The sequence below is a fragment of the Oncorhynchus kisutch genome, linkage group LG15 (genome assembly GCF_002021735.2).
Source record: "Oncorhynchus kisutch isolate 150728-3 linkage group LG15, Okis_V2, whole genome shotgun sequence".
Classification (NCBI taxonomy): Eukaryota; Metazoa; Chordata; class Actinopteri; order Salmoniformes; family Salmonidae; genus Oncorhynchus; species Oncorhynchus kisutch.
In genome coordinates, this window is record NC_034188.2 from 53,592,707 (window position 1) to 53,619,494 (window position 26,788).

The window sequence follows — 26,788 nt, forward strand, 5'->3', positions numbered from 1 at the left end:
TTGTTAGGGTTAAGATGCTGCCCCCCCTCGATTCCCCCCTTTTTCTCTCGTTGCCTGTTGGCAGGCGGACTGACGATCCCCTGTCCCCTCGCATCCCGGTTAGAGGTGTAAGGCGGTATAGCGCGCAGCTCCAGAAGAAGCCTCTGAAAAGCAGCCTTCTCCTCTCGCACCTGCCAGGAAGAGGAGGCGTAGGGGGGCTGAAGGCTGGGATCGCACGTGCGGCCCATGGGCGACCCTGGCCTGGGCTGCCTCTCATAGGCCTCTCTGTGTTTAGACTAGAGACATAATCAGCAGGACTATAATTATGCAGAGGAGAGGGTCTGACTCAACTAACAAAATGCACGGGACACCATTCCTACTCCATCCATTCGCCTCCTCTCTCTCCTCCTCTTTCTACAGATATTTTTACTCTTTCTCTCTCTCTCATCTGATTTATGGGTGTCCTCTTTCAGTCTTTTTGGGGGGTGTTTGTGTGGTTCCAACAGCAGGGTGAAAAAATAGCAATTAGCTATCAGCAAAACAACAATTAGCAATGTCTTTAGTGACTAACGGGACCAAGGTTTCACCCGTCTTTACTAATGCAGTGGAGCTGAGGCCGCTGCTCTAGGAGTGACATGAAAAACTCACTGACAGTAAAGCATCCCAATTCAACACTGATGTCATTATCATTCATCAAAACCCTATGGCGTTGGATGGCTATGATTTCAACTGACCCAAAATAATTTGTTTCATAAACAGCCTCACCAATTCATGCTGGGCAAACATTAGGTTGATTTACTGTTTCCATATTTCTCTGTAATTAAAAAATACATCGTAAATCACCATATACTGTATTTTTGGTTAGCGAGTTAATAAATAAAAACTGTCTCAAATTATCATCTAGAGTGTGTCATGCAAGAGAAGAACAAGACCCCAGAATGTAGACGCCACGCATCATCAGACTCAGGTCAAGGGTTATGAAACCCATCAAGATCTCATCACAAGCCCTCTCAGGGCTCCAGCAGCCATGTGACAATGGGTCCGGCTGTCTCATGACGTGGCTGGACACCAACTGTACTGACCCCAGCCAACACACCCACAGCCCTGCCCCCCTGCCCTGCTCCCCCGCCCCGTTGCCCCCTAATGAGACCCCTCTGCCAGGTCACAGTTAATTAGCGTGCCCCGATCTGCCGCAATTAAAGTGAGAGTGCAGATTGTGTGTTGAAGGGGCCGTTCCAGCTAATGGCTTTGGGGAAATGAACCACAGAGAGGGGGCGAGGATATAGGGGGTTGGGGCGGGGCGGACTTGGGGTGTGAAGGGGGGAGCTTTTCACTGGGGATTAGAGATAATGGAGGGACAGGGGACGGAGCTAGAGGCAGCTGTGGAACCTGGTCTTTTTTTTTTTAGGGGGGAGATGGGGGTTACCGGGGGTGAGTGGGAGGGGGCACAGGGGGGGAGCTTTGTCCCCATGTAAGAGACTGGGTCTGTAAAGATGGGGGGGAAATCCACTACCGGGGCAGCTCTCTTTTTCAATGAACCTCTTTGTCAGCGCTCACCTTCCATTTTAAAGGGAATGCAAACTACACACAAAGCAGGTCTCCATCAGGCAGTAAAAGTGCAGCACGCTCCTTTAAGACCTTCCATTTCTTTCCGCTGAGAGTTGCGGCATACACTCTCTTTCCTTCAGACAGTGTCTCCACCCACGGCAAGGACATTAGGAGATTTAGACCTTTGCTTCTAACCTCGTTCAGCAACGAGGGACGTCTCCACGGCAACCATAAATGCTAAGTGTCATTGTGGTGAGTGTGCAATCACAGGAGAGCGTACTCAGGGCCCCAACCCTGCTATTGGGTGTCTGCGCGGCAGAGAAACCAGGCAATCCAGTTGGAGCACAGATGGCTCGATTTGCATATAAAGATCTTGTATTTTTCACACGTTCTCCCTTTGAATATCTGTGCTTGAACAGTAGCATAAAGCCAGCGACCATAATCATGATTAAAAGCTCACTATATTTGCTCTATAACTTAATACTTGAAAGTAATGCATTACCTATAACAACCACGATAGACCCAACCAACGTAAACGATCAAAACCACAATGTTATCGAATCCAAAAAGGCTTCGAAACAATCCAGTTCTCTTATCGAGGTAGAACTTCCATACAAGTAAAAGGTCAATCTGACATTGCTGTGTTTTTTCCCCATCCTTTCCGCGGGCGCACAGAAACGACTGCAGCGCTGTTCGCTACCCATTGGTTTCCTGAATCTGTGGCCCCCTCGATCTAAGTCGAACACGGAGAGCCGCTGATGAGCTGCGCAGCCGCAGTCCCACGTCACCCTCCTCTCCTCTAGCAGAGACACAAGGCCCGAAGTGACAGACATCTTCCTCTTCCTGCTACACCTGCTGAGGCGAGGAAAGGAGAGGAGGGGGGGGGGGGGGGGGGGGGGAGGAAGGGAGGGGAGAGGGCGCCGTTGCTTGGGGAGCTGTCACTTTGATTCCGATCACCAAGGCAACAGGGCGTGCAGTGCAGTCCCACAAAACCCTGCTTTGTTTTGCGAGGCAGGGTGGAATACGAGGGGCGTGTTGTCTCCTGCTTTGTACCTCGAGAACACCGTACACACGTATACACACACAAGCATGCATGTGCACCAGTGGAGGCTGCTGAGGGGAGGACGGCTCATAATAACGTCCGGAAAGGAGCAAATGGAATGGCATCAAACACCTGGAAACCGTGTGTTCGATGTATTTGATACCATTCCACAGATTCTGCTGCAGCCATTACCACGAGCCCGTCATCCCGAATGAAGGTGCCACCAACCTCCGGTGATGCGAACACAGGAAGTCTCTCTCTCTCAGCTCTCTAACATCCCACAATGCAGCTCAATTCAGATGACAAAACAAGTCAATTGTGGTGGTGATTCAGACGTCTCAGTGGGTGGGGCTGAGCTTTGTGACAACATGTTTCAGGAGAGAACACGTCAACTCTTTTCTCTAACTCGACTCTGTTGTTGAAGCCAGAACGTCTGTTGTCTCCTACACTGTCACTCATGGCGTGTTCCACAGTAACGTTTTTTCACCCCTCTTTTTGTCTGAAGAGGCTGGCCTTGTTGCTTAGCCAAGCAAGCCTAAATAAAGACCACGCATTTTTGTGATGAGCTCGCAGAAAATATGCAGCTGATGACAAGACGTGAAGAGAGAGTCAGGCAGTTTGATAGCCATCAACTATATTCTGCTGGCTTCAGCAGGGTGGTACACAACAACAAGATATATTGTGATTATATCAAATCATACTCATGGCATTGACAAGACATGGAGAGTGAGTTGCATTATTTCATTAACTGCTAGGATAGTACAATGAGCTAGAAAGCCTGGGTTTGTATCTCCTTAGACAGCATATTTCAGTGGAGGCTGGTGGGAGGAGCTATAGGAGGCCAGGCTCTTTGTTATGGCTGGAATGGAGTCAATGGAACGGAGTCAAATGTGGTTTTCATACGTTTTGATCTGTTTCATACCACTCCATTTATTCCATTCCAGCCATTACAATGAGCCCATCCTCCTATAGCTCCTCCCACCAGCCTCCACTGGTAGAATTACTGTAGCTATCAAACTTATACAACACACCCAAACATGTGGTCAAGCTAGCAACCAAACAAATGCATAACATGCTAAAACAGATCAAACTATAGGCCAGTGCCTGCACACACACACCACACACAGTGTGACATGAACCTCTTGAGGCAGATGGGCGACCAACTCGCTTCCCCCTTCCCCCACCCTTGAGGGGCTGAGCGGTCACAATGGCAAAGACTCTATTGTCATTAAGAGTGGCCCACCACTCTCTATTGTCGCTGACAGTTTGGGGCCATCATTGACCATTCAAACCACTGGATATTGCTTTCCTTCATCACTCTCCCATTCTGTTTTTCCCTCCCATTCTCTCTGTTCCCCCAATCTGTCACATACACATTCCCACCTCTAATTAAGGCACAACTCTCTCCTTCCACATTCACCTCATCCATTCATACAGCTACACTCTCAGAAACCTCATCCATTCACACAGCTACATTCTCAGAAACCTCATCCATCCATACAGCTACTCTCTCAGAAACCTCATCCATTCATACAGCTACTCTCTCAGAAACCTCATCCATTCATACAGCTACTCTCTCAGAAACCTCATCCCTTCACACAGCTACTCTCTCAGAAACCTCATCCATTCATACAGCTACTCTCTCAGAAACAAAAGACCCGTAGCCATAATCTCTTTACTTGTGTCTTCAACCATAGAAATTAATATGCCTGCATCAACCCCCTCTAACAAACAGGCTCTAGCATTGATTAGTCCTATGTAGGTCTGGGCCTCTTTAGGTCAGGCAGTAGCAGTTGTTGTATAGTCCCAGAGAGGAGACAGCACAGCTGGGGCAGAGCTTTGTCATGCCAGCACAAAGGAAGGATTGAGGTGGGCTATTTTCGACGCCCTTCGTACATAATCAGCCTGTAACAAAAGCCCCCGTCCCTCTCTGTCAGCCAGCCCGGCTACAGCCAATCACAGGACAGCTCTGGCCTGTCTGCTGTGCCGGCAACCACAGAGGTGTATTCTGATTGGTTGCCAGGTCTGATGATGTTGTGATTGGCAGGTGCCCTGTGGCGTGAGATTCACTGGGTCAGATTTCCCCAATTTAGACACAGAAGAGGAACCTGTTCAAAGATTCTTAAAAGAAAGTAAGATAATGACTGGATTCACTGTCCCCTGCATTCTTTTACTGAGGAGAATATTGTTGCAGGACATTTTTTAAACCAAGTTTCATGACATACAATTTCAGCTGGAGATAATGCACCCATTTGGTTTTTATTCAAGCATTTTTAAGAAAACATTGCTATTTTTTTTACTCTATGGTGTGAGTTATCAGACTGACTGGCTGTGGTGCTGCAGGGGGAGTCTGGGGGGGATATGAGTAACCGTGTGATAAAACTCAGCGGGTGGAAAAAGATTACTGCCTCTCTTCCCTTAACCTTTCCCTGCACACTTAGCCACAGTTCTCATTTCCAGAAGTAAACACAGACTTAGGCCTGTTAAATCAATGGAGGTTATGCAGGGAATGGATTATCGGGGGTTGTTTGATAGTGAGAGTGTAGGGGGTTGATGACAATCATATTTCACCATGCAGGCGGGCAGGATGCTCCCACTCCCGGCACAATTGATTTGTGGGATATGTTGATGGAGGCCGGTCCCAGTGAGCTCTTTTATTATATCTGATTTAAAAAGCTGGAGCACATGGAACCGGCGAAGGTACACCACCTCAGAGACTGAAGACAGCAGGGAGAGAGAGTGAGAGAGAGTGAGAGAGAGTGAGTGAGTGAGTGAGTGAGTGAGTGAGTGAGTGAGTGAGTGAGTGAGTGAGTGAGTGAGTGAGTGAGTGAGTGAGTGAGTGAGTGAGTGAGTGAGAGAGAGAGAGAGAGAGAGTGAGTGAGTGAGAGAGTGAGTGAGTGAGTGAGTGATGCAAAATGGGATAGCTGCAAAGGATCGGAGGGAAGAGGAACGCATCTGGGTATATACGTCTGCAGGTAGCTACAATGTCCTGCACTCTGCTATGGATGTGGCTCTTAGATTGATTAGCCATGCCTTTCCTGGCTGGGCAGGGTGATTGATGTGGCCTGATGCAGGCATTGGCAGAGGTAAGTGAAGCCTCTGGGTTAGTTACACAAGGCAGCTGGGTGATGGAGTGGACCTGGAAGCGAACAGAATGTCGAGCAGTCTATCTCGCCAAACTGACTACATCACAAACATAGCTGTCATATACAGACAAGCAAGGCCACCTTGATAATGCCAGAAAACCATTCAAATCAAAACAATAACCCGGTGAAGATAATGTGGATGATGAGGCTGATAAGTAGTAGTTTAATCCTCATCATTCTAATCCTCCCTGTGCTCCTGTGTGTGCTGCCTGCCTGTGACGTGACAGCCCCATGGTGGCATGGTAGACCGTGCAGTGATCGCTCAGGCACTGACTGGCACCGAGGAATTATTCAGCCAGTGGGCCGTTTGTTGGCGTTCACGGTGACGTCACACATGATGGAAAACAAAACAAAGCCAGTGGGATTAAGGGGACCTCCTCTGCCCCCACGGTGACGCTGGACACCCTGTCACCAGCCTGTGATCCCTCACTGGGACTACTGCGACTGCTGCTGTTACTACTGGCGACACTGTCACTACTGCTGCTCAACAAAGACCCTCCACATACTAGGCTGACATGCACACAGGCACTGCATACAACTAGGTAGCATTGACTCAGCATCAGCCAAGTGCTGTGGAGTTCATGATATTGTATTAAAATGAAGATGGAGTGTATTGCTATTAAAATGAGAATGGTTGCTTTTAAAGAACGGCTCATAATAATGGCTGGAATGGCACCAAAGCATGTATTTGATACCATTCCACCTATTCCGCTCCAGCCATTACCACGAGCCCATCCTCCCCAATTAAGGTGCCACCAGCCTCCTGTGAGCTGTACATGTATGCCAATGGCATAATGTTGGCAGTGGTGGATACAGGAGAATTTTCTATGTTTTCTAAAGGTAATCAATGACAGAAATCATTGACAGTTCAAGGCAAAACTATCTCAACCCAATGAAACTGGTTTGTCTCTAGGTGTGAGTTCACGGAGGTTAACATCAAAATACAGTCAAAATAGTGGTATCCTTCCACCATTAGCCTTAAAATTCCCCTTCCCATATCTAACTAATCCCCTGAACAGCATCACTTCCTGGAATAAAACTACAGCCTGGAATGGCTGACCAGAAGTGAAAAGAGAGAGGGCAATCGAGAGAATGACAACATAACTTCATATCAACAGTGAAGCTCTCAGTTAAGCGGCATGGCACATCAAACTATGCATTCATCCCAATATTTCTGACAATCAGTCAGAATCAACATCAACAATTGTATTTAGATTACATACTGAATTAACTGAATAACTGAATTAAACCACAGACGGTAATAATGATTCATCTAGAAAATAGACCGTAAATGAAAACAAACACAAAACTCATTTCACCCAAACGAGTTGGATATGCAATATTGCGGGTTTTCATCCCTCAGTCAAAAAGCTTAGAGCCTAAGCGGCTTAGAAGGGAGAAATCAGTAATGTTGATAATGCCTGGGGGGGGGGGGGGGGGGGGGGGGTTGGCAAGGTATTAAATACTGAAAACCGAAATCATGGCAGAGGATTAAGACAAAGCTTCAATATGGTGCCTCGCTCCAGCGATAGGGAGGGACAGAGAAGCTGGAGGGAAAGATCAGTGAGCGGTTGGTCAGGATACGCGAAATGTGGAGGGAGTCAACATTGAGGAACAAACAACAAGACGGGGGGGGAGGGGCACTGTCGCTCACTTCAAGGGAGAGTTCTTTATTCTTCCACCATCGTCACCTTTGAACCCCATTAAAACGACCCTGTGGTGACTTCATACCGGGAGGGCATCCTAGGGGATGGGTGTCACAGTTGGACAACGACAAACGATTTGGAGGTGGTAGCCTGTAGGTGGGTTCATAGGTCAAAAACATGTAAAGGCTGTGGTCTTTATGAACCATGTGACAATAAGCATTTTACTGTAATGTATCTCCCAAATTTGCAGCAGGTCCTCAATTTAAAGGAGGGAAGGAGACGCCACCTCCATTCTCTTGACCTACTTACGGTCTCTGGAGACAGTAGACATCTTCCAAAGACTGGAGAGGTGACCCAGAACAAGTAAGCTCATCACCTGGATGATAATTGGACTGGAAAACACCTAGCTATCTTCTTGTATTCCTTAGTCGGCAGCTAACATATGAAAGTGAACGAGCATATAGCACCTTGGGGCTCTTTGCCATTTACATTTTTTATTTATTTAATTGAACCTTTATTTAACTAGGCAAGTCAGTTAAGAACAAATTCTTATTTACAATGACGGCCAAACCCAGACAACGCTGAGCCAATTGTGCGCCACCCCATGGGACTCCAATCACAGCCAGTTGTGATACAGTCTGGAATCGAACCAGGGTGTTTGTAGTAACGCCTCAAGCAATGAGATGCAGTGCCTTATACCTCTGTGCCACTCAGGAGCCTATCTGAAGGCATGAAATGAGAAATGTTGACATTGACTTTCTTAATCAGTTTCCAGCATTTCTCAAATGTCAATATCACATACAGCATGAGCGGGAAAAGCCTGACTAACCTGTACCCCCGCACATAACCTGTACTAACTAACCTGTACACCCCCTGTATATAGCCTCGTCCCTGTATATAGCCTCGTCCCTGTATATAGCCTCGTCCCTGTATATAGCCTCGTCCCTGTATATAGCCTCGTCCCTGTATATAGCCTCGTTATTGTTATTCGATTGTGTTACCTTTTCTTTTTTACTTTAGTTTATTTAGTCAATATTTTCTTAACTCCATTTCTTAAACTGCGTTGTTGGTTAAGGGCTTGTAAGTAAGCATTTCACGGTAAAGGCCAACACCTGTTGTATTCGGGTCATGTGACAAATAACATTTGATTTGATTTGATCAGTTCCAATTGTGCTCTGGGTGCGATGGCTAATGTCTTAATATCTTTGTTCTGCTTGTGATCCCCAAAGAAAGAGTAATGGAGGACACGAATGGCCGCAGCATCCTTAACCTTCTCTCCCTATAGGCCCAGACACCTGCAGTTATGAGCAAAGACGCTGTCATACAGAGATCTTCTTTCTAATCTACGTTTTTTTCAGCCCTTGTAAAATTGAGCAGCGCGCCTCCACTCTGTCCACGCAAGGTCGCAGTAAAATATGGCCTCTACTTTCCAGTAAACATTGCAGCGGCCTATATTTGGAAGGGGCTGTATCTAATAAATCTTGGCTCCAATAATAATGAATGTTGCCTGTCTCGGCCCAATACTGCTGTGGCCAACTAATTGGTTGGGAATTAAATGCTGGTGAGGCACTATCCCAGGTTGAATTGAGGCACTATCCCAGGTTGAATTGAGGGAGCACGTCTTGTGCGGTGGGACAGTCTCAAGCGCTACACGGCCATTTGCTTCTGACTTGATTCAACTTTTTTCATCATTCCCCACGGCACCCACTACGCCCAGCGCCTCCCTCCGTGCCCCCCTCCCAGACAGGACATCGCAGCAGGTGGACCTTTTGATTTGTCACCCAGGAAGTGCCGCCCGGTGCTCATTTGCATACAGATGCCTCCTTCAGTGCAGAGGAAGGACCCCCCCCCCCCCCCCCCCCCCAAGACGACAGAAAGGGGCCCTTACAGCCATCTCTTTCTTTAGCCCCCTTTCACTCTCTTCCTCCCTCTTTCTGTGGTCCTTTTCACTCTCTATCTCAACCCCTCTCAACATAAGATCGCTAGTTACTGCCAATTGCAATAAGGGAGGAGTGTTGGGGGGTGGTGGGGGTCTCGCATCTTGCATCTGCTCTAGCTGGCTGGAGTATGGGGTCTTGAGTCCCAGGGAGAGGAGATACAATAGAGATGGCCTGTTCTGTTGACATGGCTAGCAGTAGAAGGATGTACAGGGAATTAGAATGTTCTTCTAACAAGGAGCCCAACATCTGAAACTGATTCTACCTTCTCCCATTTCACATGTCCAGACAAGAATCCCATTGAGTGCGATAGAGATATAACATGTACAGTGATTGGTTCGTCTCATAATTTCAATGTATCCCTTCCTGCCTGCGATGTACAGAGCAAATTCTCATCGAGCACACAAGCTGCTTCACTGACAGCCTGGGCACATAGCTGAGGCGCATCTCAGTTTAGGCAAATACAATTTCACCTTTAATTAACCCTAATCCTGTATCTGTGGTGAACTTGACTCTGTGTTCGCTCCACGGCTGCATGAAACCTGAGCCCCGACAGAGGCCATGTCTGTTACCCAGTGGAATCAGGTTTCAGACACAACACGTCTGGGAAAAGGGAAGCCTCTTTGAGAGGCAGAGGTCAGAAAATAAATTCATATAGGACACTCCGGAAATAAGCTTATTTACTGTATATCGAAAGATCTCTAAAATACAGCGTCATTGATTGAAATATAGCACTGGTCAATGAGCACTCACCAGGGTAGAAGTCTTTGGATTTGGACAGCTTGATGGTGGCGCCGGTCTCTTTCTGCAGCTGGACGATGGTCTGTCCGCCCTTGCCGATGATGGAGCCGGCCGCATAGCTGGGGATCAGAACCTTCAGGAAGTACTCACCTTCCTCTGCAGGCAGGAAACAGAAAAGGAAGTAAGAATATACTACACTCAGGTGATCCATTTACCTGTAGTAAAATTATACAGCCACTATCATCCATCTCTGTTTTGCACCCTCTTTCTCCCCCAACAACTATCCTCTTTCTATGCATTTACAGCTGTAAACCCCCCCCCCCCAGTCTTGTCTCATTGCCGCAACTCCCGTATGGACTCAGGAGAGGCAAAGGTCAAGAGCCATGCGTCCTCCGAAACACAACCCAACCTAGTCGCACTGCTTCTTGACACAACACACATCCAACCCGGAAGCCAGCTGCACCAATGTGTTGGAGGAAACACCGTACACCTAGGAGTCGCCCGCCACAGGAGTCGCTAGTCCCTGCCAGCCAAACCCTCCCTAACCCGGACGACGCTGGGCTGTGACTGTGCGACTGTGCGTCGCCCCATGGACCTCCTAGTTGCGGCCGGCTGCGACAGAGCCTGGGCTCGAACCCAGAATCTCTGGCGGCACATCTAGCACTGCGATGCAGTGCTCTAGACAACTGCGCCACCAGGGAGGCCCCAGCTGTAAATCATTTCACTAATTATTTTAATCTAATTTTTGCGTTTCACAGAAGAACCTACTCTTTGTCATCATCTTGGCAGACCGTTATTAATAAAGGGATGGGATTTGTTAAATCTAATTGGATAGATGTAATTCTTTTGGAAACAGTCACACATTGCATAACCATATTCCCTTATATACACCATCTACTGCTACACAGTCTGGTTTCCATAAATGTCCCTTACACTTTGGCCAGTTTCGAAACTACTGTATACATTAACAGAGAACACTTTGACATCGCTCTCAGCCCACCCTTCTTGGATATAGGACAAAACATGAAGGCACACAGGCCTAGGAACACAACTGAAACATCAAAGACATGAAGGCATTGCTTCAAAGCGGGCAGATGGGGGTTTAGTAGCATAGAAGAAACAACCCCCCCCCCCCCGGAACAAAAGTACCTTTGTTTTGAAGGGCGATAGCTACCTGCCTCCTGAAGCGTCCACATGCTTCCCATCCAAAACAGTTCAGAACAGTTCCTACATATATTATAACAACATTCTGTGACATTTTTGTTCATTTGGGACAGTTTCTTTTTTTGCTGTTCGTTCATGCAACATTCTTTCTCGAGGCAAGCCGAAATTCAAAAGCCGAAGTCTACGCCCCTTCGTCGGTGATTGGTCACCAGTAGGGTTTCTTCATTTAAGTGTTTGTTGCCATTCAACGATAGACAACTTATTTTCATGCACATTTGTTCACTGGAGAAATACTGCACCAAACATCCTAGTTAGATTTAAAATTGTGCAACTAAGATCTCCTTGGCAAAAACGTCCAAATGAATGACAGATTTCTTGAATTGTGACTATTTTGAGGAAGTGTTTTACTGGCTATGGCATCTCAAGATAGACAAACAGTTTTTTCTAGTTTTTCAAGCAAAGGTCTTTTCAAGCGGTCGAGCACACTTGCATACCTAGGCGCCAGCTGAACTGAAGCATGTGGAAGCCTTAAGCCAGCTACCGGCTGTAGCCTATTCCCTGACAGGGACTTTAAGGTCTATAGCCTCTTCCCTGACAGGGACTTTAAGGTCTATAGCCTCTTCCCTGACAGGGACTTTAAGGTCTATAGCCTCTTCCCTGACAGGGACTTTAAGGTCTATAGCCTCTTCCCTGACAGGGACTTTAAGGTCTATAACCTCTTCCCTGACAGGGACTTTAAGGTCTATAACCTCTTCCCCGACAGGGACTTTAAGGTCTATAGCCTCTTCCCTGACAGGGACTTTAACCCTCAAACTACTGACTGGGGACATTCTGACCCCATAGGCATACTTTTGATCATAGTCCTAAGGTGGTTTTATTCAAATCTTCAATTGTTTTAATGACTTTGTCAGTCCACTTTTTCTTAATAAATCGAAATAATTGTATGGATTTTCATTTTTTACATTCAAGTCCTTTGGGGTCATTCTGACCCCCAGCCAAATACACATCATTCTGCCGATAGAAATGGTATATATAGGACCTTCATTTGAATCTAGGTTTCTCTGGGGACATAATTACAAATTATCCATGCCACCAGAGGGTTTAGGGGGACCTGTATCAGATAGACGGATCACCTGCAAAGATATACCTCCCCATGTACTCTCCTAAAATGAGACTTTTCTCTACCACGTATCGTATGACCGTCTACAAAACCACCTTATTTTTGTGAATATAAAAATCTGCCATAGGTATTCCAAGTCTGCCAATGGTCTAAATACTTGATAGAACTGCAATACAGAACTCAGATATGTTCTGAATCTCTGTGTATTCTCCGAAAAGTCATTATTCTAGGGCAGGGATCTCCAACCCTGTTCCTGGAGAGTTACCGTCCTGTAGGTTTTTTCAACACAAATGTATCACACCTGATTCTAATAACGAGCTAGTCGATAAGATGAATCGGGTTAGTTACAACTGGGATTGGAATGAAAACCTCCATGAGGGTAGCTCTCCAGGAACAGGGTGGGAGATCCCTGTTCTCGGGAAAATCCAAAAAACTATTGATTTGAATCCAGGTTTCTCCAGAGACATAATATTAAGCTGAGCAGCTCAAGTCCCTGGTTCACCTGGAGAAGATTGACCCCAAGAGAAACATGTAAGAAGGGGTGTGTTATATCGAGCCTCTTTTGGCTGTCATGGACAAAGTTTTTTTTTTTTTTAGGTGGAGAGGGACCTGTTGGAGTGATCTTGACCTGAGATATGGATATGGAGCATCTTATGTACTTGCCTATGGTTATAACTGGTTATAACTAGGTATGACCATGTACAAAATCAAAATGACCTAAGATACATGCTTAGTCGCAGTCAAAATAGCTCATAAAAGTATGTCAGTGGTATGAATGCTTGGTAGAATTGTAACACAGAAACCAGTTAGCTTCCCCTCTGAATGTATATATAGGGAAAGGGGATACCTAGTCAGTTGTACAACTGAATGCATCTTCCACATTTAAACCAGTCCCTCTGAATCAGAGCGGTGCGGAGTCTTCGGCACCCAAAGAACAGTGGGTTAACTGCCTTGTTCCGGGGCAGAACGATATATTTTTACCTTACCTTACCAGCTCGGGGATTCAATCCAGCAACCTTTTGGTTACTGGCCCAACGCTCCTACCCGCCAGGCTACCTGCCGAGTGTAGCCTGGCGGTGCTGATTTGTATATACTTTTGTATTGGTGTGTATTCTCCGAAAAATAGTTATTCTACAGAAAATGATATATAAATACCAGAATTCCTTTAATATCCTCCAATATTCTATATGTGCAACTTGTTATGGTACTTTGGTTGCTATAACATTTATTTTGAAGTGACTTTAAGGATTCGGGTATGCTTTTTTTAGGCATCCTGCCATAGACCCTACCACTTCCATTGTTTCACTAGCAGTGATGCTAATGCTGGCTGTGGGGTAAGTAAATAAAGCAAACTAAGCCATATGTCTCTCAGGAACAATGAGTGAATTCCTTTTTGTCCCAAAAATCGAGCATATTTCAAATTTTGGTGTACTGCCCCTTTCAATGACAGACATTTTTACCACAAATATGACACAATTCATACTTACATAACTGAATGATATTACAATCAATTGATGGTAAATCAGCTTTTTAGTGTTAATGTGGATGTGTATAAGGGATTTTTTTCTTATTTTCGTTTTACAGAATATGCTAATTAACCGTAGCTAAAATAACAATCTGTTTATATTTAATTTTTTATTATCTGATAACATTATTTACATGTCTAATGATGTTTTGAAAATAATTAAGCTGACCCAAGATGGTAAATCACATATGTAAAATATGTTGGTAGTTTAAGGGTTAAGGTGACAATGTATCCCAGTGTCTCAACCAATCGCCTGGGTCCTCTCCTCCTCTCCTAATATTCCACCACAATTAATCCAGGTTGCCTCCCCCAAGGCGGCAGATATAAATAGGATTATTATTAAGAGGGCATGGTTTTGTGTCACTTCACGACACACATTCACTGTTGATGGAACAAGGCACAATACCTGTTCTATACTAATGCAACAGCAATCAATCCACTGTGCAAGATGTGGAGAAGGGGGAGGGGGGTGCGGGGTCATGAGTTACGACACCGATTATAATGATGGCTACCCTCACACTTTGACTTGAGATGCAATAAAATAGCGACACCTCTTGCATGTGTATTGATGACTTCCTAGCATGTATTCAGGAGTGTCTCGTATTTCTAACCAAGAACACTGAGTACCTCATAGAGTGACGGTGATGGTGAGAAGGGTGCAGGCAGGCAGACAGAATTAGGTTTTGGTCTGGCCAGGGGAATCATCAGCTAATTGAGAGAGTTCATTATCTTTCATCGAAACACTCACTGGTCCTGCTATAATCTCATTAATCGATGCACCCCCACTTGTTGTGTTTTGTGTGTGTGTGTGTGTGTGTGCATACGTGCGTGTGTGCAGAGAGTCTGTGTTTGTTAGAAATAGTGTTTTCTAATCACGGCTTTTCTCCTCGGCATGCTCCAAATCATAGAACTGCACCATTGGCACCGTCTGGGACCTGGTCTGTTGAACGAACCCAAGGGCGATGGAGAGAGAGCGCTATACACGAGGAGGAAATACGATACTTTCCCTTCTAACTGTGAGTAAGGTCATAGACATGAAATCCTACATAGAGCTGGGACGGACCTTTGTGTTTTAAAGCAGGTTATAGAATTGTTTTCTCCCGCACAGCACTGCCTGACAGTGAGCCTGCCTACGCTGAGTATAAGAAGCAGCAGAACTGCCTGTGTTCTGCAATGACCCAGATTCCAAATAAAGCCAAGACTGACCTCATTTTGATTGGGGTAGATCTACTTTTAACCAGCCTCAATTGATAAGTAATATCAAACACAAACGGGTTCTGCTGCTGCACATGAACCCTGGTACGCACTACACAACACACGTATACACACACAAATACAACAAAAACACAGACAGACAGGTGGACATACATACATACTGTATATCCATAGAAACATCTCATAAACAGTAAACACACACCTTTCATACACAGTGGGCCATTTTTTTTATACATGACAATTAGGTTCTAATTGTCTCTGTTTAAGATACTTGTTTTATACAGATCTGACTGTATCATGGCGAGTCCCAGTCCCTGAGATGATAATCCTGAATGCAGCCCTTACTAATCAAGCATGATGACTGTGCACAGTTGCTCGGCTACTCCTGGCTAGACAATCAGCACGAATTCTACATCGATCTCTGATAGGGAACATAAAACCACTCGCTCTAACCCGGTCAGATTTAGTTCCTCGACGGTGTCACCAAGGAAGGCTAGGGCAGAACACCCTTAGATTGAATTAGTATGTCTGGTGAGAAGAGGCTTTCGGCTGAACTGTTGGTTTTAAATATTTAGCTGATACGTCCCAGTGAGGACTGTGGATGGATTGATATAAATGAGCATGGACCTGACAGAGATGTGATCCGCCCCGAGCAGATGTTAGGCATCAGGATTGTAGTTCCTGGTCTTTGCTTTCTTTCCTCTTACACAACACAGACAGGATCCCAGCAGTTCAAGTTTCTGGAGGAACACAGTCATTTCCTCTTACTTGTCAGTGCATAAGACTTGAAGGTATACTTGAAGGTATACTTCAGGATTTTGGCAACGAGGCCCTTTATCTACGTCCCCAGAGTCAGATAAACTTGTGGATACCATTTTTATGTCTACGCGCACAGTTTTAGGAAAGTTGCTAACTAGTGCTAGCGCAATTGCTAACTAGCGTTAGTGTAATGAATGGAAGTCTATAGGTATCTGCTAGCACGCTAGTTAGCATTGGCTTGCGAATCTCTAACTTCCTGAGTGGTGCAGCAGTCTAAGGCACAGTATATCAGTGCTAGACGCATCACTACAGACCCTGGTTTGATTCCAGGCTGTATCACAACCAGGCCGTGATTTGGAGTCCCATAGTGTGGCGCACAATTGGTCCAGCGTCATCCCGGTTAGGGTTTGGCCGGGGTAGGCCGTCATTGTAAATAAGAAATTGTTCTTAACTGCCCAATTAAATAAAGGTAAAATAAAAAAGAATGTTGCTTCCAACTCACCAACTACTGGGAAAACAACAAAGTGAGCCAGCTAGGTCAGAATACATCCAACATGTCTTACTCCTACTATGCTTGGCGTTGGATCCGTGTCATTTGTTCAAGAGTGTGCGTGTCATTATGTGTGTATGTAAGGGGTAGCTACAATAAATAATGAATAGGCATCTGACATAATAAACTAGTTGGTAAACACAGCAATCTGTTGCTAGGGGCTCCCAGGAGTCCTGGAGCCCAGAATAGGCTCCATCAGCCTGGACGGTTCAAATCTGGGGATCTGGTGTCGGGGGCTGGGTGTGCCTCTGGGCTAGGCTAAAGCATTGGGGTGTTATAAAAATCCAGTTCACTTAAGCTGGGTGAGTTTGTGTGGGGGAGCAGAGCTTAGTCTCACCCTCCACTCCTTTTGTTCAAGTTAAATCTCCACACCAGTTAGTGGACAACCACCTGTCTTGGTTGTATATGGGGTTACTCTGAGTCATGAAACCTAGAACATGAATAAGACCAAATAAAAAGTATTTCACATCTGTAGCCATTCTGTTGTCGCGGGGTATTTTCAAGGTCACCAGTGAATCTGTATGAACTTCTTGGTGGCTGTCCTCTGTTCCTTATGTAGCGAGATGCATAATGTGTTTCGGTTGGGTCTAACCAGTGTATAGTCTTTTCAAAATGTCCCCCCTTGTAGTGTCCACATTTGAGCCTTTCCGGACACGGCTATCTGAACTATGCTAATGCCCATGCTGAGCGGCACTCCATCTCCAGTGTATTTGAGTGTGTGAAAAGCGCCATGCATTGTTCGTCAAGCACGGCTGTTTCGAGAGGGGGCTAGATCTTCCCCTCTGCATCGCTCTTTTCATCGCTCTCATCCATATTCATTGTGAGGTCTCTCCGCCACTCGGCAGCGGGCTGGAGGAGACAGGCGACTTCAGTGTCCAATTGTAAGCAACCATTTCGAGAGCATCACCCGAAACCCCGCCCTATACAATGGGATTTTTTTTATTTTGTTTGACGCAGTGCTTTAAAAAAAGAACAGATGATGAAGAAGAAGAAGCAGCGCCCCCTTCATGTTCATGGTAATGGATGGGGATCGATGGGCAGACACGGCTGCATGTGGTTGCTGGGGGTAGGTAGTGAATGGCAGCTGGTGATTGATGAGGTGGGTGGGTAGGTGGAGAAGAGGGAGCAGTCGTGATGGTCTGAAGGAGAACCATGATTAGCATGGATGGAGAGAAAGAGAGCGCCGTGCTGCCTAGAAACACTCAGTTGAAAAACAGCCATGCCGCAGAGAAGTGGGAGGACACGCAGTGTTTTGGCTACAACAGCCCGAGCTCACACACACTGGGTGGCTATGAGATTGGCAGGCGATAGGCCGGGACAACGCTTATATTTGCCCTTTGTTCATAGTGCTCCTTCACCATCATTGACAAATCAATATCCAAATGTTTATGCAAAGCCTTTATAAAAAACCAGCTCTGCTATATTTTGGTCTTTTTCACTCTGTGAAAGTGTGACGCATTCTCCTCAGCACCAATGGATAGATCCGGGGGAAGGTAAGTCAGCTCAGCTCCGGAGGGGAAAGCAACACAAAACACGAGTGATGTGATCGCCTACATCAAAGGCCCTGTCCTATAGACCGATGGCTCAGTGCTCTGTATGGTATCTGCCAGACGGGGGTGGGGTGGGTTGGAGAATAACTACTCGTCTGGGTCCTCATCGTCACCCCCCCCTCTGTTCACCCTCCACGGACGTATTCACAGTCTCCTCACGTCATTTGGCAAGGGCATTAGAAGGCCTCCTCACCACTGTCCACTGAAGCCACTTTGGTGCCAGTCCATCCATTAACGAAATGACTTCAACATATCTCATTATAGTGGACAGAATCTTTTTATTTATAAGAGGGGAGTTGGGCTGAAGCCCTATCGGAATATGCGTCCCATGGGTATGCAGTGGGAGCATGTCAAGCATGTGGATGGTAAAAAAAAATCTAACCAAGGGAGTCAGTGACCCCCCTTGATATGAATGTCACCTTATGTCACATATAATCATGATTTAGAGCCTCTATAGGTTACAGCACAATGCCCTCTCATCCCATCTCTTCTGCAGTATGACCGAGACCGAGATGAACAGAAGAGAGACAATATTTAGAGAACACAACATCCATTGAGGTTTAAATATGTCTAATCCACTTTATCATCATTCCCAATCAATCCCCCCTTTTAACAATGTCATGCAAAAGGAATGAAGGTGATCGTGTCAATTACAAAATGATCAACAACCAATTTCATATACACAACATATCCAATAGATGTGCAAATATTACAAATGTGATAACCTTTTCAATTCCACAAATGTGAATAGCATGGCAAAATAAGCATGGCAGTTTAACATGAAAATGGATGCTATGGATTTACGTATATAAAACGTAAACATATGCCTACATTTTCTGCAGATGATATGCTTATAATCAAAGCTTCCATGATAGTCCATATACATAAGATGCTTATGAATTAAGATACATTTAATCAGTTTAGCTCAATTAAAGATGTAGGCCAAATCTATTAAATCAGATTTAGAGGTTTTCCAGAAATAGTTTCAGAAAAGATTGGGTTATTTTAGTCTGCAGACTATTTTTTGCCTTTCTTTAGGAACTATTCATATCACTGTCAAACTGCTATAACAATATTGTAATTTAGTAAGCGAATAGCAAAAGAAATTAGAATAATAACAAAATCAAAGTGTCTCTCTTACCATGTGCCTCAGAGTGTGATTCCTGGTGAGGGAATACAATGCCTTCAGTTTCAAAAAGGGGTTGCAGGAAGGCCACTATACAGGAAGAGGAAGCACATTGTGTGTGTGTGGCAAAACTAATGTTATCACACATAATTATGAGGTACTGTGCTCCCCTGTAACTGGCATCAATGTCCCGAAGTCGACAACTGGTTCTGTTTAACCACAAACAACCTGCACATGAGGCCTGTTGATTTAGGTATTGGGCTCCAATATGGACAGGCCTCGAGCTAGCCTACGTACAGTGTAAATGGCTGCTCTGCTATTGACACATTCAATTACTCGTGAGTATTGTGATGACGGGGGTATCGTTTAGAATGGTCTCAGTGGATTTTTAGTGAACATGTTCTGAATGTTTGTGTGCAATGCAAATCTTAAAACATCAAGCTATTGAAGCGGTTGCTGCTACAAATGCTTTACTACTTGGCAGTCATCATGTCTGAGCATTTATGTGTTCTTATAAAGCGTGTATCTTTCCGGGACCTTGCTCTTTATATCACTTCTAAGGAAGTCATTCCAATTTTTCAAGAAAAACAAAACTGGCATTTTACTACGGTACAATCTCATTGAGTAGACGCATGTGTGTAAGTGTTTTGACTGGGCGTCTGACTACAATACTCCATGGGAAAGTTGTGGTAGTTACTGCACTCTAGCTGTTCTCATAATCACAGACATTTAATTTGGTCAAATGGATGAGATGTGTGTGTAGGTAATGTCTCCCAAGAGTGCTGCATGGTTTTTTAGATATGTGCAGCTGAGTATCGATTCCTTTTAACAAAGCTGTCTCACTTCATTTCTTTGGCAGCGTTTGATCACCGTAATGCATTGTGGGAAATTACTTTTTGGGTCACTATATAGCTATTTCTGGTTGTAAACAATATCATGATATTGTTATGTGTGTGGTAGGTAAGCGCACCACACTCAAATTAATATTCTACAATATATTTTGTTTACCTTCAAAAGTGTTTTGTAAGCCTATCAAAAGTCCACGAAGTCAGGATAAGTAAATATTAATGGTATAGTAATAATGACTAGAAGGTTGGAAATGCTTGGCGCTTAACAGCAATGTAAACAAAAACCAAATGCTGATTACCTACGGTGACATCCATGTTTGATCCAACCAGTGAATAGAATCATGATTAGAATGTATTCATTGCCAATGTAGCCTTTCTTTAATGAGAGGTGCTGTATTTGGACTGCTACAATGATAATGATGAAGTATAAGCAGTGACTGCATAATAGCGGATGACAATGTTGCACTGAAATGGCGACATATACTGTAGACTCCTGTATTTGGGCTTATTACTAACGGTGTCTATATGCATGTTATTGTCTTCTTGAGTAAATTGTACGCAAAGAGACTAGAGTACCCTAGCCTATGTGCCAGATTATCGATAATCACACGATTACCCGTCACACAGCAAGGGATGTGAGCGCGGTCAACAATGGAATGTTTTTCAGTTGTTTGTAGTTTGGAGACGGTTTTGTTATTCGCAATTTATTGTGCCCAAACCTAAAAATGGGTCAAATAAAATATGAATGAAATAACCCTTTTAGGTTCTAGATAACACCTTTTTTGTGCATGTGCATGAGATCATAGGGTTCCCTCCAAATCAGCACCCTCTCACTCACCCCCTTCATTGTCTTCATTCCATCAACACAAAGGATTTTCTTTCATTTGTAAATAGATGCAATGGATAAAAAAGACTATAACAAGAGGCAATATATTGGACATTTCGCTTTATACATCACTAAATAACACTAGTTTCAGTGGTGTCGAGGAATGCTACATCAAGATGATAATCAACCTGCCATCCTTTCCCTTTCTCCGTGCTACCTCTGTGTGGGCATAATGATAAACTGGATTCACACATTCGAGATAATCTCCCGCATCCCCATCATTTACTTACCTCCAGTGTTTGTGCGTTTAGTGCTGCTTGCCTCAGTTGGGGTCTCTAGCGGTCTTTTACGCGAATCTGGGGGATCCGACTCCATGTGCGGCTGTTGATTGTGATGGTGAGGATTCAAGAAAATCCCGTTTTGCTGTACTGCCCCGCCGGCCATCATTTTTAAAGTAGGTTGGATGAAACTGCGTTTATCCCTTTATGCAACGTAACCAATTGAGAAAAAAAATGGTATTTGAATAGACGAAGCGATTCAAAATCGAAAATGCCTATATTCTTGATAATGAAATATCTTGCGTGTTATCCTCGCCCTTTCAGAGAACACCGAGATGCTACGATGAGTATGGGCTATGTGTTCTAACCGAGGAAGACGATGCTTGCGCTGCGTATGGAACGTAACCTCAACAAAAATCCAATGAACCGATAAATTATGTCCCGCTCCAGATACTATAAGCGTGTTGTAGAAAGTAGGCTAATTTAATCTTCCATTAATTTCTTCATATGTGTGTTATTTCATTCCACTGCAATAAAGCGCGTATTCCTATCAAGCAATGCAGAACGACCTCCTCCTCTCTGTATTGCAGCTAGGCAATGGTCAACAAAATAAAAGATCAAAACAAAAAATATACAGACGACAGAGGTTAAATAAATAAAGGGAAAGGAAAGGTGTTGAAATACAAATATGGTGTTCTATCCGGTCCTCCTTTCGTGCACGAAGACACCCTGCAGTTCGATGTTGGAGGGCAAGAGGTGCGTTTTCAGGAGGGTCCAAAGGGGAGAGAATACCGAGAATGGATACAAAGCTAGAGTGAGATGCGATTTGTTTGTAGTCTCTCAGGAAAGATGCTGCAATCTTGCGTTTAGAGCATCCCTTCGCTTTCTGACTGTCGGAGCGCAGGGTATCGAGTGACGTCATGAGGATCAGAATAAATCCCTGTCAAATGTTGAGAAAACGAGCCGCCCCTCTCGAAATGCGATTGGATGAACTGATTTTCTCTGGCAAACGGAGTATAAAACGAATGTCACATGATAAAGAAAGAGGAGGTGTCGGGGACAACTAGGTCATGGCTAGAAAGGATACAGGTTTTTGTCAAATTAACGTCAAAAGTTGATATTTTCTTAGCTTTTTAGCTAACCCTAACCATTTTCCTAAACGGAACCTAAGTATCATAACCTGCTACGCTAAATCTCCTAACCTGCTGCGTTAATTATCCTAATTTGCCACGAAAAGGTAAATCTGACAAAAGCTGTATCCCATCTAGTAAAAATCGGACAACTAACCGAGGGTCGCGCTGCACAGGAAGATGTAAAACTAGGCTGACTTGAAGCCGTAACTTCTAACGGCGCTCAACTGTGCCTCGTTCACTGAAATAAAAAACAGCCACGATGAAGTGGCTTAGTCATAAAATCATATTATTACTCTTATTATTACCTATTAGGGTAGGCCTAATTATTATCTTATTGTTAGAGTGTAGGCCTACAGACTATAATTTCCATAACATCGTTGACTAAATAGTTAAACATAATTACACCCCTTAAATCAATCAGATTCTAAAATAAACCCTTTCCAGAAAATGCTATACCTATAGGAAAGGAAACTTGGAAGTATACCTGTGTGGACTCCAGCCATCTCCGTGTGGAAGAAACCAAATGGAGGGATCCTCCGTGCGCGCGAACTCTCCGAGCCGGTCTTTACTGCCTCTCTCACACACAAACACACTTGCCGGCACACACCCTCTCTCACTGTCCAGTCCAAGACAGATGCCGAGCGCCCCTCGTGCTCCTCTAGATTCTCGTCAAGGTGACATTGCGTCGACCGTGGCCTAAACACAAGCAGGGATCTCACACGATTTCACATGGCTGTGAAATTCTATGCGGGGAGACATCTCGGTTTTCTCCGAGAATACGCCGCTTGATGTGTGGAAATACGTGACAAATCCAAGGCAGATGTATGCCACTTTATTGGACCGTCGGAGTTCGGATAAGAAACAATTGCGCAGCATCCCACTTTCTTTCAGCCCATGGTGTGGACCTTTCATGTCCAGCTATCTTTTTAGTGGTTGCCTGCTACAGTAATATGGAAAATGTGAAGTAGCTGAGCCCATAAGCTATTTTTAAAATGAGGAATACTAAGAACATTATTTGGGTTTTTATAAGGCAGGCTGTATAGCAGCTAACAGATGTAGCGTAGACTATTATGACGCTTATCTGGGTGTACATTTCCTAGATTGCCTAATGGAAAATGTAGGATGCTATTTGTACCTGTTGATAGAGAGGCTGATTATTCAGCCGACGCACTGCACAACATACGATATGGGACCATAAATCGGCTCTGGCATTTCTACACACTGGACAATCCCCCCTTGAAGCCCACAAACCGGCACATCTTTGTTTTATTTATTTTTATTTAGTTCACCTTTATTTAACCAGGTAGGCTAGTTGAGAAGGCTAGGTGAGAATCAAGTTCTCATTTGCAACTGCGACCTGGCCAAGATAAAGCAAAGCAGTTCGACACATACAACAACACAGAGTTACACATGGAATAAACAAACATACAATCAATAATACAGTAGAAAAATCTATATACAGCATGTGCAAATGAGGTAGGATAAGAGAGGTAAGGCAATAAATTGGCCATGGTGGCTAAGTAATTACAATATAGCAATTAAACACTGGAATGGTAGAATGTGCAGAAGATGAATGTGCAAGTAGAGATACTGGGGTGCAAAGGAGCAAGATAAATAAATAAATAAATACAGTATGGGGATGAGGTAGATTGGATGGGCTATTTACAGATGAGCTATGTACAGGTGCAGTGATCTGTGAGCTGCTCTGACAGCTCGTGCTTAAAGCTATACCTGCCTATTTTATTCCTTGAGACGGCCATTATTAGCCAGATATTTATAATTTTGGGCAAAAAACCCAACTAAGACAGGTCCACTAGGCTAAAAATGTATTGTGTGTCATTTGGAGTATCTCACCTTCCTCTATGACAATAGGGCAGCTCTTATAGGGGTCCAGGCCAGGGAGACCCACTTTTATGATGGTCTCTTCCAGATGTGGCAGGGTGGCAGACAGGCCATTCGGCATTTGCCCAAAATGCCAGATGGCCTGGCAACTAGACCCAATACCACCATTAAAATAACTGGTAACTGCAGTGGATTCAGGGTGATATGGTACCTATTATGTGAAGGTAAGCCACCAATCTCTGTATTTTCCCATCAAAGCATTGTATTAATTTGGTCATTTTGGACAGATGGCTTGGGGTAAAACACTCCATTCCAGCAATATGGGTTTATGAGCTTTCACATAAACCCATGCGGCTCTCCTTCTGTGCTAGAAGTAAAAGGCTAAAGCCTGCGTGATGTAGACCAGCAGCGGATGATTCTCCATGCATAACCCCCATCCCATTGTTTGGAGGGGGTCCCCATCTGCCCCCTCCTACATGGTGTTGGGACTGTTGTTCCCTCCTGACCTTCTGCCTGAAAGGAGCCGGTCAAATAGCCACATCTGGTGTGATCATTCTTATGATATTTAAGTTTTTAAAGTCTCCATTATGTATTATTATTTATTATAATCATTATTATTAATAATAATATTATTATTCAACTACATGAAAATTAGGTCAAAGTTGTTTGCACGTTTTATTATTAAATCGTATTGTTATTTACTGTTATGATGTTTTGTAGATATAATATTTCATATTTTTCCTGGATCCTTGATCCAAAAATAACGGCCTTTGAATCCACAAACCCTCGTCATTATGCATTATAGGCCTATCCGCATGGTGATTGGTGAAAGAAAAAGTGGGCTATGATACAAGTGGAATTAGGATTATTATGCAATGTTGCCACCTAGTGGTTAAACTGAGGAAACAGCTAAACTACTCTAGCTACAATATGTAGCGGTATCCAGCTGCAGCCCCGGAGACTGTTAATGTCAGGTTACTACTCTTGGACACCCAGAACTTGATTAAGATGCTTGATTAAGTTCCAGGGGAGATATGTTAGAAAATGTACTAACAAGAATAGCGAAGTCTCCCTCTCTCAACAGAAACTCTCAGCCAGTATCTGAAAAGTATATGAGACAAATGTCCCCTTCCGAAATTCAAAAAATGCTAGAGCCTGCAAAATCATTATTTGTCCAAATTATCAGTAATTCTTTTGTCCAAATGATCATACCTCCAGACATGGTCCCCAAAATGGTTGTCTTCACACAAACAGAGTACACAGCATTGACGCCACACAATCTCTACACTGGACCTTCAGGTACAAAAGTACTCATGACTCACATGAAGAGATCTAAGGGGTGCTTTTATGGTTAGTTCTATCAGGAATCCTTGGGATGTCCCTACCCTAACCATAACCTTAAGCAGTGGCGACCTGTCATTCAGGGCAGGAGGGGCAGAGCCCACCTGTTTTGAGTCCCACCTGTTTAGCAAAAAAATTAACCCTCACCCTAATCCTGTTTTAGAGAAATGACATCATTGAATATCGTAAGAGATTTCATTGTCTGCTTATATGCCCCCTTTATTTATCCTAGGATTCTGACTTGGTGTAAAGGAGAATACTGTAAGAATGTCCCATGTTCTGAATTCTGTCGCTGTACATTTCAAAAGTGTCCTGAAGAAATAGTTATATTGACTACGTCCGTCTTAGCTCGCTCATTGTCGTAATCATAATTACTGACTGCCTCTTATCCGCTCATCATTCCCTCATGCCATAGTTTGTACATTTCAATTGTCAGTAGAAATACACATCACAGACAAACTGAATTGGTCCACTCACACAGACAGCATCGTGAAGAAGGCGCAGCAGCGCCTCTTCAACCTCAGGAGGCTGAAGAAATTCAGCTTGTCACCAAAAGCACTCACAGATGCACAATCGAGAGCATCCTGGCGGGCTGTATCACCGCCTGGTACGGCAACTGCTCCGCCCACAACCGTAAGGCTCTCCAGAGGGTAGTGAGGTCTGCACAACGCATCACCGGTGGCAAACTACCTGCCCTCCAGGACAGCTACACCACCCGATGTTACAGGAAGGCCATAAAGATCATCAAGGACAACAACCACCCGAGCCACTGCCTGTTCACCCCGCTATCATCCAGAAGGCGAGGTCAGTACAGGTGCATCAAAGCTGGGACCGAGAGACTGAAAAACAGCTTCTATCTCAAGGCCATCAGACTGTTAAACAGCCACCACTAACATTGAGTGGCTGCTGCCAACACACTGACTCAACTCCAGCCACTTTAATAATGGGAATTGATGGGAAATGATGTAAAATATATCACTAGCCACTTTAAACAATGCTACCTAATATAATGTTTACATACCCTACATTATTCATCTATGTATACGTATATACTGTACTCTATATCATCTACTGCATCCTTATGTAAATACATGTATCACTAGCCATTTTAACTATGCCACTTTGTTTACATACTCATCTCATATGTATATACTGTACTCGATACCATCTACTGTATCTTGCCTATGCTGCTCTGTACCATCACTCATTCATATATCTCTATGTACATATTCTTTATCCCCTTACACTGTGTATAAGACAGTAGTTTTGGAATTGTTAGTTAGATTACTTGTTGGTTATTACTGCATTGTCGGAACTAGAAGCACAAGCATTTCGCTACACTCGCATTAACATCTGCTAACCATGTGTATGTGACAAATAAAATTTGATTTGATTTGATTTGTTTAAGCAAGTCAGCCATATCAGCTATGTTTTTTTAAGGCAGTAAATGAGGCTGAATGAATGAGTCTCTA

The 26,788-nt window shown here is 44.3% G+C and overlaps 1 protein-coding gene across 2 annotated transcripts in view; it reads right to left on the reverse strand.

The window, feature by feature from the left end:
* The window catches only part of LOC109905468 (RNA-binding protein Nova-1), a 57,534-nt gene extending 35,582 nt beyond the window's left edge, over window positions 1-21,952 (reverse strand). The window contains exons 1-3 of one of the 2 annotated variants that reach the window (XM_020502852.2): window positions 21,013-21,952; window positions 19,064-19,138; window positions 10,052-10,195 (exon numbers count right to left, since the gene is read on the reverse strand). In XM_020502852.2, the coding sequence (XP_020358441.2) occupies window positions 10,052-10,195; window positions 19,064-19,138; window positions 21,013-21,169 (376 nt within the window). In that variant the 5' untranslated portion in view covers window positions 21,170-21,952. The remainder of the gene's footprint in view (window positions 1-10,051; window positions 10,196-19,063; window positions 19,139-21,012) is intronic. The other variant, XM_020502853.2, reaches the window with a different exon arrangement.
* Window positions 21,953-26,788: the final 4,836 nt, after the last annotated feature.